Consider the following 11,787-nt stretch of genomic DNA (forward strand, 5'->3'; position numbering starts at 1 on the left):
AAGGCATTGTAAAGTGGTATTAATACTTCACGTGATTTTGATTCTATCCCTCTGTTAATGCAGCCTAGCACTGTGTTGGTTTTTTTGGCAGCTGCAGCACATAAAGAAATTCCATGGTCACTTTAAAACTTTCTCCCTCCAGCAGAAAATTTGGAAAAATGTCACTCCTGTCCTCCTGGCAACATCAACACATCACTGGATTGCTTCCTGCAGGTTTTTGGAAGTTGTATTGCACCCTCCAGTATGTCCCACTTTCATATATGAGAAATCAGTTTGTGGAAAAACATTTCTTTGTTCTTTCTAAATTTTATTACCAGAAAGATCACATTTATCTAAATAAATATGCATATCATTTGTTATTTTATATATGCCCTTTTCTATAAAAATGTTAACATGAATAGAAGCATAACACAATTTAAAGACTTTTCTAAATCAAGCCATAAATCTTGGAAGTATATGTGCTGTTGATTAAAATACATTCAATACTTAATTAATATATAGTTTTTTGATTTAACAGCAAAGGGGTGCTTAGAATATGGATTTTGGATTAAGCCTTGACAGCCCTAATTGAAAGTACAGGTAGTCCTCAATTTGCAATTATTCATTTAGTGACCATTCAATGCCATTGAAAATTAATAATAATAACAATAACAACAACAACAACACAATAATAATAATAATAATAATAATAATAATAATAATAATAATAATAATAATAATAATAATAATAATAATAAAGCATATAAGGAAAGGCTGCTGGAATTGGGTATGTCTAGTTTAATGAAGAGAAGGAAGAGGGGGGACATGATAGCAGTGTTCCAATATCTCAGGGGCTGCCACAAAGAAGAGGGAGTTATTTTCCAAGGCGCCTGAAGGCAGGACAAGAAGCAACGGATGGAAACTAATCAAGGCGAGAAGCAACCTAGAACTAAGGAGAAACTTCCTGACAGAACAATCAACCAGTGGAACAACCTGTCTCCAGAAGTGGTGAATGCTCCAACACTGGAAGTTTTTAAGAAGAGACTGGACAGCCATTTGTCTGAAAGGGTATAGGGTTTCCTGCCTGAGCAGGGGGTTGGACTAGACCTTCAAGATCCCTTCCAACTTATTATTATTATTATTATTATTATTATTATTATTATTATTATTATTATTATTATTATTATTATTATTATTATTTGGAAGATAATAATGTATTTATCCTTAGTTCCTAGGAGAGGAAGAGAAACAAAATGTGAGGACAACTTTATTGCTACTAGATGTAAGATCTAAACATTTTACATGTTCTTTTGCATGTAACAGTTATAGACCCTGGTGCATCTCATGGATAGAAGGAATCGTGCTGTTCATAGAAGAACCAATTTGGGTCACCAATTATGTCTGCGAAGATAAATTCAAATACAATGATAAATTAGCTGGAATCAGATCTCTTGTTAAGAGAGCAATCTGTCCATAAGAGGCATGGTCAGGCCACACCCGCTTTTAGATCCCATTGCATATGTCCCAAGACAGGACATTGGTAAACATTTTTTTTACATCACAGATTATGGCTAATGTATATTCAATTTACTATCTGTTCATAGTTTGAAATCAATTGCTATGATATGCCAGGCACTGTTTTTAATACATGTTACCTATGTTGCACTATGTATTATATATTGATTTTTTCTCTCTAAAACTATAAGCACTTAATGATTAATTTCTAATCTTACCAAGCATTTAAGTTTATCACTTAAATGCTCCGATGATCATCCTTTCAAGTTTTACAGCTTGTTGAGAAATAACTTAGTATTTGTTGGTGTTGCCACTACTATCAGTATCTAATTTTATAAACAATCACTCAAATATAACAACATTAACTTACTTACCCATTATTCATTTAATACACATCTTTTATTAATTTTTAAAAAAGATAATTCAGATTTGGCATAAGTTAGAAAACCTGTTATCTTTTTCCCCCATTTACTTGCCTCACGAGAAACAAACCATATCTGGAACAAAACAGATCCATCTAAATGACCAAAATATCTAAAATGTGTGTTTTTGTTGCTCTGACTATTCAAAAGGCAAGGAATATTTTGCTCTTTCCTACTAGCAAGTATTATCATATTTTACTTAAACTGGTTAGTCCTAAACACTGCTGTATCAATTGTATTTTCACCAAACCCTCTTTTCTAGTGCAACAGATATTAGGATTCTACTCTTGTTACATTTCTTTTTTCCAGTAAGATTGTGCAGCAAAGACAAGAAGTTAACTTACTTTGCAACTCCTATTTCTGGGTAAGAAAGTGGAGAGAGATGAAGTATTGGGAATATGCAAATTGTTCTATGCATAAACTGTGCTGTGTATAGGCCAGTTAGTTTTGAGCAGTCAGAAAAGATGGCAAGATGGCAGCCTGCCACTGTGGCTAGAGAATAGGAAAAGGAAGGTCATGTGAAGACCAGCGGGAAGGATGGTGCCCAGGTATGGCTAAAGCAAAGATTGGCATACAGGTGAAGAGAGAGGAGTTAGGCAGCTGTGGGTAAGCAGCGAAAGGAAATTGCTGAAAAGATTGGTAGTCAAGTTTTAATATGAGCCACATGGAAGAGAAAGAGAGAGATTAGTTTTGGATTTAAAATCAAATACACTTTTGTTTAGCACAGGGGTAGTCAACCTTGGCTCTTTTATGACTCATGGACTTCAACTCCCAGAATTCCTGAGCCAGCTCAGGAATTCTGGGAATTGAAGTCCAAGGTTGACTACCCCTGGTTTAGCACATACCCCTATTTTTTGGTCTCACCTCCAAAATACTTTCACTGTCTTCTCTTGTAGCAAACATTTGATGTTCCCAAATGTGGCTCATTTGTTTTGTATGCTTGGATACAACACTCTCCTATTTTGGACAGAAGAAAAAAATCCTGGAAGAATGGTTTTGCATTGACTTTTTCCCCCCAATATCATATTTTTAGTGTGGTATTTTAACCACTGAGTGAATTACCCAGAAATGCATACAATATTTTTCTTAAAACAAATCATATTATCCTACTACTAGATTGAAGTGCTGATTTCAATTGCTGGTAAAAGACATTCAGACGTTCTTTCTGCACAGGCCACTCCAAGACACAATGAGATTTGAACATTGCTCTTCGTAAACAAAGTGCATTCTTTAACTTGTAATCAGGAATATCATGTCGAAAAATGAGTATAACAGAGTCTCGACTTTGTTCAATAGCGTGCTGTATAGCATGGTACACTTTGAACCTGAAGGAAAAAAAAGACATGTTTTGGCTTAGTAGACTTACTTATAAGTTTCAGAGACATGTATCTTTACGATTCGTTAACTCTCTTGAATCATTTAGAATCAGTAATACATCTGAAAGACTTAAGTCATTTAGTGTCATAGAATCCCAGAATTCAAAGGAACTTCTTAAGCCACTAAATCCAATTGTCTGTTTAGTGCAAAAAAATATTCAAACTAAACTATCCTTCTCAATATCCAGGGAGAAAGTGATGAAAAGAATAATGTAAATGCTGTTAAGAATACTGAAAAATGATAAGTGTGCAGGTGTAGACACTGAGTGAAGGAACATTAAATATGGATATGGTTCAATTTTGGACTTATGTGACATCTACTATTGTGTGAAGGCTGCATCTACAGTGCATTCAGAAAGTATTCAGACCCCCTTCACCCCTTTTGTTACGCTGCAGCCTGATTCTGCAGTTGCTGAAATTCATTTTTTTCTCAATCTACACCCAGTACGCCATAATGACAAAGTTTAAAACAGAATTTTAGAAATTTCTATAAATTTATTAAAAAGAAAAAACTGAAATAGCACATTGGCAAAAGTATTCAGACCATTGGCAACAGCACTTGAAATTTATCTCAGGTCCTCCCATTTCTCTTGATAGTTGCTGACATATTTCTACACCTTGACTGGAGTTGACCTGTAGTAAATTAAATTGATTGGACACGATTTGGAAGGGCACACAACTCTCTATAGAAGGCCTCACAGCTGCCAATGCATACTGTAGGAGAGCAAGAGCTCAGAGACAGGATTATTGCAAGCCACAGATCTGGGGAAGACTACAGTAAACTTTCTGCTGCACTGAAGGTTCCTAAGAGCACAGTGGCCTCCATAATTCTCAAATGGAAGAAGTTTGGTACAACTAGGACTCTTCCAAGAGCTGGTCACCCAGTCAAATTGAGCAATCTGGGGAGAAGCACCTTAGTAAGAAAGGTGACCAAGAACCCGTTAGTCACTCTGACTGAGCTCCAGAGATCCTGTGTGGAGATAGCACAAAGTTCTAGAAAGACAACCATCACTGCAGCCCTTCACCGATCTGGGCTTTATGGCAGAGTGGCTAGACAGATGCCTCTCCTCAGTATAAAACACAGGAAAGCCCACTTGGAGTTTGCAAAAAAAAAGCACCTGAAGGACTCTTAGTCTGTGAAGAACAAGATTCTTTGGTCCGATGAAACCAAGATTATAAACATTATGTCTGGAGGAAACCAGGCATCGCTCATCACTTGCCCAATATCATCCCAACAGTGAAGCGTGGTGGCAGCATCATGTTGTGTGTGGTTTTCAGCAGCAGAGACTGGGAGACTGGTCAGGTTGAGGGAAAGCTGAATGGAGCAATGTACAGGGATATCCTCAATGAAAACCTGTTCCACAGCATTCAGGACCTCAGACTGAATCAAAGGTTTACTTCCCAACATGACAACAGTCCTAAGCACCCAGCCAAGACAACAGTTAGGGACAACTCTGTGAATGTCCTAAACTAGCCAAGCCAGAGCCCTGACTTGAACCTTATTGAACATCTCTGGAGGAACCTGAAAATGGCTGTCCACCAACGGTTACCATCCAACCCGACCGAGCTTGAGAGGATTTGCAGGGAAGAATGACAGAAAATGCCCCAATCCCCTAGGTGTGCAAAGCTTGTTGTGTCATACCCAAAAGACTCAAGGCTATAATTTCTGCCAAAGGTGCTTCAACAAAGTACTGAGTGAAGGGTCTGAATACTTATACCAATGGGATATTTCAGTTTTTTTCTTTTTAATAAATGTACAGACATTTCTAAAATTCTGTTTTCACTTTGTCATTGTGGGATACTGATTGTAGATTAATGAGGGAAAAATGAATTTCAACAACTGTACAATCAGGGTGCAACATAACGAAATTGACAAAATTGAAGGGTCTGAGTACTTTCTGAATACACTGTATGCCTGATGACTGGAAGAATTCAGTTCTTGTGCCTTTTATATAAAGAGAAAAATAGCAACACAACATGGAGAATGGGAATAGGAGTTTTGCATAATTCTGATTGAAAAGGTACAAGTTGTAGGAATCTATGATCATTTTTATATGCATTTTTCCTAGAATTCGTTTTAAATAGTTCTTCCCTTGTATGAAGTGCATTGGGTTATATTTCATTAATATATGCTTCATGTGCACACTGTTGAGTTGTGAACTTTATCACAAAAGTTGTGAAAATGTAGCTTTTAATACAGAACCATGTTCTAATTTACTTATAAAGATTTAAAAATTACAAATTTGTGAATCTCACATACAGAAGTGAACCAGACAGATTTCCCTGCCAACTTGAAATATTATGTATGTTATTTCCACTAGAAAACGAGGTACTGAGAGCACTTTTCTTTAAGTGACACAAGTTGTAAGTTTCACACTGATGATCTTAGATTTGTAATTCTAGCCCCTGCCAAAGCTTTGATAAAGCCTAAAAACAGCTCCTTTCCCAAATTAAATTTCAGGACCTGGGTGCAAAGGATTGGAAAGAAAGTTCTTTGCTAGGCAAAGTTTATACTCCCGTAAATATTCCTGTTTGCAAGAATTTATCCAGGACTGTTAATTTATGATAACATTCCTGCTCAAATGGCTGTGTCACTCATACTGTAATTAAGCACTAGAAGTAATAAATAATATATCTTATAATGCACTTAATATACTTTTGCCTTGCTAAATTTAAATTCTCTTAAATACAATAGAGCAGTCTTGAAATTTAACAAAAATCAGCTCTATTTTTTGAAAGCAGAATCTAGTATTTTGTGAACAAGATCTGTGACACAAAAAGTAAATCTGTGCTGTTTAACTGGTACAATCTAAAATCTCAATATTTCCACAGTAATATGTAGAGTACATGATTAACTTGAAGGATTCCCACCACCTTCTTTTAAACATAAGAAAATAGGATTCCTTAGCTGGAAATCCTGACAATTCACAGACACAACTATAAAATTAAATACATGTCCTAAAAACCCAAATAGAATGGCAATTATTTAAATATTTTCAACTTACCTTTTACACCAGGGATCTTTTAAGAGATGTTTAGTTACAATAAATATGATTTTTCTACTTCTCTGTATGCTATTGATGATGGCTTCAAATTCAGATATTCCAGCTTCAAAATCTCGTTCCTCTAAACAAAATCGAATGGCTGGTTGATTATTTTCTTCAAGGGTAATAAAGTTCTTATATACCCAGTTCATGTCCTTCTTGGCATGAATGATGTAGGCATCATATTCAAAGTGCTGTTGTGGTCTATCTATTTCTTTGAGGCCTAATACTCTGTTTATAGCCACAGTGTACATAAATTTAATTCTCCATCCTTCAAAGTGAACAAGCAGAGCTATAGAGATGACGAATAATACAGAAGTAGTGCACAAAATGTATATTAGCTTAAAGGGGACATTGTCACATATAGAAGTATCAAATTGTGCTACTGAATTAGAATGATATTTGGGTGGAGTGTTGCATTGATAACTGTTTAAATTTGAGATATATGTTTTGTTGCTATTGAGCCAACTAACAAACCAAGTTATACTGTCACAAGTACAGTCAAATGGATTTGAAGCCATATTTAATACTTTTAGATGTTTGAAAACAGCACCAAATACTTTTTCATCAATAGCTGTGATCATATTCTTCTGGAGGAAGAGAAAACTCAGAGATGTAAGATCATCAAAAACAGAACTGGGAAGCAGATTTAAGAGATTGGAATTTAAATTCAAGCTTCTCAATAAATATAAGCCATGGAAAGCCTTGTGTGGAATCTCATCAAAGCCATTTGATTCTAAATCTAGTAGACGAAGGTTGTGAAGATCTTTGAGAAAGAGAACAGGACCATCTGGGTTGGTGTGTTTCCAAAGTTGAGCCAGATTATTGTGCTGCAGGTCAAGAATTTCAAGCTGATGCAGTCCATCAAATATATCATCCTTTATGTTAGCAATATTGTTGTTACCCATATCCAGGATTGTCAAATTCTTTAATTTACGAAATGGTGAGGGGGTGATTGCAAGATTACTGCAACGTACCTTTCTCATTCTCAGCTTTCGAAGGCTTGGAATAAGAGTGAATGCTTCACTCGTCAAATTCAACTGATAGTTATATGAAAGATACAGAGTCTCAATATTACTAAGACCTTGAAATTCCTGACCTGTAAGGTTCTGCTTAATATTATTTAAACCTAAATCAAGCATTTTTAATTGCCTTAGCCAAGAAAAAGCTTTGGACTTGATAGAAATGATTCCAGTTTTTGTTAGATTGAGAAACTGCAGGGAAGAATTTGCAAGTGAAGCAAATGTCATATTTGTTATTGAATTTATGTTGCACTGACATAAACTCAAGTTTTTCAAATTTTCTAAACCTTTAAATGTATGAGGAGTAATCTCTAGAAATCTATTACCATCCATAATAAGGTAATTCAAGTGAGTTAGCCACTGGAAAGCCGAATCAATTATTCTGACATGTGAATTTTCTAAGTTCAAATAGTTCAAATTGTGAAGCCCATAAAGAGAATGAGAAAAAAGTTTTGTAATATTGTTATTCATTAGATTTAGTTTTTTTAAATTTGAAAAATATATAAATGAGGTATTTTCAATAACAGACAAATAATTATTTGATAGGTTTAAAATGGTAAGGTTTGTTTTACTCATTCCACTAAAGGTCGAATTGGAAATCCGTGAAAGTTGTACTTTGCTCATTGAAAGGTTCTGTATTTTTGTGCCAGATAATTCCAAACAAAGTTTCTCTGTGCCATCATGTCCCAATGGAATGTTGCTCAGATCAAGGCCATATATGTTTTCAATAGCATGGAAGCAGCCTGGTTGAAACTAGAAATAATAATTAAAATGTTTTAAAATTATTCCACATGACAGAAACACTGAGCAACAAAAATGTTGAGTCTTCCCACCATCACCACCCCCAAATTTTGAGCCAACTCTCCCAGTGCATAATTTGAGGATCCTCCTAGGCTCATGGCTCCTACTCAAAGAGTAGTGGCAGTTGTAACTAGGAGGATCTTTGCTCAACTTTGCATTGTGCACCAGTTATGCCCCTTCCTGGAAAGGGAGTCAATGTGCCCTGTCACTCATGCCTGGTCATCTCCTGCTTGGACTATTGCAATGAACTCTAGATGGAGCCACCCTTGAAAAGTAGACAGAAGTTTTGCTGGTATATATTGCCTTGTGACCAATCTTGGGATCCCAAAGAACGGTGCATGTAACACCTCTGTTGTGCAAACTGCATTGGATGCCAGCTTGCTCCAGTCCAATTTAAAGTGTTGGTTATACCTTTAAAGCTCTTCTTGGCATGGGACCAGTTTACCTACAGAAATGACTCCACCTATTACTTCAGCCCACCCCACCTGATTAGATAGGGAAGGTATGTTGCAGACCCTGTCACTTAAATAATTCCACCTGGGGAGGGGGTCCAGGAAGAGAGCTTTCTCTGCCATTGTCCCCACCCTTTGGAACATTCTCCCCCCTTCAGATGTAAGGTGGGCCCCTACTCTCTTGGCCTTTCAAAATATCTAAGAACCTGGCTCTGCCATCTCACAGGGGGTTCATAGAGGACCACAAAGCCGTGGAACTCGTTAGTGCCCAGAAAGTCCTCACCAAGTCTTTTAATTGACTTTTAATGTTGAATTTTAACTATGCTTGCCTCATATTTAAATTTTATATACAGTTTTTATGTTTTTATATTTTATTTGTACACCACCCAGTCCCTCTGTGAGGGTGATGGGCAGTTTCTAAATTTGATAAACAAATAAATTATTAAAAATTGTTCCCTCTCCAATTTTCACAGAAACCTGAGGTCCAAATTAGACAATACCTAACTCAGGTTGTAACGCAATTAAGGCAATGGATGGAGCCAAGTGCAAAGGGGCTGGCAGAGTCTGGATTTTTAAAAAATAAAAAACAAAATTAATTTTTAAGTAGCATGCATGTGGCTTCTCATGCAAACAATGTGAGATTTCATTTAATGGCCTACCTTATAAGACCCAAGCCATTTTTAATTTAAAAAGAACAATTTCAGGGTCCAGAAGTTGCTATCAAGAAGAGCGGCAGCAATCTGCTAGCTCCACTGGAGGGGTTAAAAGGGATTCCATTCCAGAGTCTCTAAAAGCCAGGTAGAGATAGCTTCTTTATATGGTAGTTGTTCCTTTCAGATAGGTTTTCTGTGCTTAATTTCACACAGGTCATTGTCTGAGTCACTGCATTTTCCTAGTGTAAACCTTTCCAGAGAAATTTTGAGAGGCAAAACAACAAATCGTAAATTGTAGCTATCAGTTTGACTTTTCCTGTTTCTTCTCCATATCTAGTGTACATTCAAGAATACCATCATGGCCAATAATTCTGACCTCTGACTTCTACACACAGAGAGAGAGACAGAGACAGAGAGAAACAGATGATGCTGTTTATTCCTAAGTAACTTTCATCCACATTCTTTCAAGCCACCAAGACCCTAGGCATGATGTTTTTGTTTACCTTTTTTATGGGGTTTGATGAAAGGTCCAACCTTTTTAATGAAGAGTTACGAAGAAAGTATAGATCTTCTTTCTTTAATTCTGTAATTTGGTTTTGAGACATCACAAGCTCTTGTAGATTCTCTAATTGCTGCTGAGACCCTAATTTTGTAGAACTTAGGAAATTATGAGAGACATCCAAGAATGTCAAATTCTAGCAAAGAGAAAAAGAAAATAAAGAAAGCAAATTATCTATTTTACATTCCTCTCAGGAGTTGCAAGTCTTTTATTCATTATAGGCTTTCTAATTAAAACTATGGCTGTGCAGTGCTTTGGATCTGATACATCAGCACAGCCAGGGCATGCATACAGCTCTTTTCAGAAAACCTTAAACCAAATTTGGAAGCCAAAAGCACACTCTCAGGAAAAAGCAAGCTGCTTTAAGTAGTATCATCCATATGCTCTATGGCATTTTTTAAAAACTTTAAAGCTCTGTGCAGCCATAATTAAATCATGTGCAACACTAACTAGAACAAATCTAGATAGTTTCTTACAGTTCACTCTCATGTGAAATAGCCAGGACCTGGAGAGTCTGATAATTACAGTCCAAAATATATTTCCAAATTACTGGAAAACTGAGAAACATTAATTCATTATCTTTCTCTCTTCCTACCTATATAAAGTTTGAAACATTATGAAATTTAAGTCATTACAAACCAAACTGTTTTACCCATTTTCCATTCATTCTATCAAGAGATTAAACTACCTTCTATTATTTATTAATCCAAAACTTCTATTTTCTCTGTCTGTGGTTACTGTAATTTTGTTCTATTTCTTACATTTCTTTTCTTCCATATCGATTTCCTCCAAACCCACTCTTGACATTAGCAAAGAGTCTGCCCCATATTTAGAACCACTCATTATCTTTATATCCTTCATGAATTATCTCAATATTATATCATAAATGATCAAATCAATCATGTTTTTGGATCTATTTATTTTCCATGTTCACATGTGCAGATTTATGCATCACTACAGAGTAAAATGTTTACCCAGTCACCATTCTCATTCATTTCTGGATTTGCAGATGGCCTAATCTTTTATTTTATATTATTATTAATAGTAGTATTCTGACTTATCTCAGTCACACACGTCAATTGATGTCACCTAACAGAATAATTTCTCCCTGGGTCTTATTCATATATAATCTTCCCCCAAACTCCTGTCTGTTTATTCCCCTTATCACTGTTTGCTAGAACTCTAGAGAGCATAGGGAGGGCATCCTTGAAAAACAAGAGGACCGGTCACAATGATCAGGTAAATGGGTTTGGAGTTTGGCCTAAGAAAATTTAAATGATATTTAAATGAAAACATTAATTTGGCATATCCTCACACTCTTGCGCCGACACAAAAGCCTAAACTCTACATATAAATCTAGGGAAAATAAAGAAACACTACATAAGAGCAAGAATAGGCAGCTTGGTGACTTCATTTTTGGACTGCAGCTCTCATGTGAAATAGCCAGGACTTGGAGAGTCTGATAATTATAGTCCAAAATATATTTCCAAATTACTGGAAAACTGAGAAGCATTAATTCATTATCTTTCTCTCTTCCTACCTATACAAAGTTTGAAAAATTATGAAATTTAAGTCATTATAAATCAAACTTTTTTGTTGGGTTTATCCTTGGTTGTCATTCTTTGCATTTCTGCTGTTATTATGTGTTTTTAATTATTTCTATTACTTGGTGTTATACTGATGTTCTCATTGTGCCTGCCACCAGGAATTGCTTTGCTAAGTAGGCCATCTAAATCAAATCAAATAAATGAAACAATAATAAAACTGACCCTGAGGTCTTCAACATATGATTATTTGGTGAGTTGTCTTTGATTTTAAGAAATTCACAAGACTTCAGTAGAGATTGCATTATGGGCATCTCCTATAACAGAACAGCTAATTGTTGGCCCACACCCATTTTCATTAGCGATTTTCCAGAGAATGTGGATCTCTTCAAACTTTCTGTCTGTCTGTTTGTCTCTGCT

At 35.8% G+C, this 11,787-nt stretch overlaps 1 protein-coding gene across 1 annotated transcript in view; it reads right to left on the minus strand.

Annotated features, from left to right (window-relative positions):
* Nucleotides 1–2,999: 2,999 nt before the first annotated feature.
* The window catches only part of TLR3 (toll like receptor 3), a 23,597-nt gene continuing 14,809 nt past the window's right edge, over nt 3,000–11,787 (minus strand). Inside the window, exons 4-6 of the mRNA XM_015831781.1 lie at nt 9,768–9,959; nt 6,298–8,111; nt 3,000–3,241 (exon numbers count right to left, since the gene is read on the minus strand). Of these exons, the coding sequence (XP_015687267.1) occupies nt 3,013–3,241; nt 6,298–8,111; nt 9,768–9,959 (2,235 nt within the window). The 3' untranslated portion in view covers nt 3,000–3,012. The remainder of the gene's footprint in view (nt 3,242–6,297; nt 8,112–9,767; nt 9,960–11,787) is intronic.

The sequence above is a fragment of the Protobothrops mucrosquamatus genome, unplaced genomic scaffold, assembly GCF_001527695.2.
Source record: "Protobothrops mucrosquamatus isolate PMUCROS unplaced genomic scaffold, P.Mucros_1.0 scaffold_280, whole genome shotgun sequence".
NCBI classification, from domain to species: Eukaryota; Metazoa; Chordata; class Lepidosauria; order Squamata; family Viperidae; genus Protobothrops; species Protobothrops mucrosquamatus.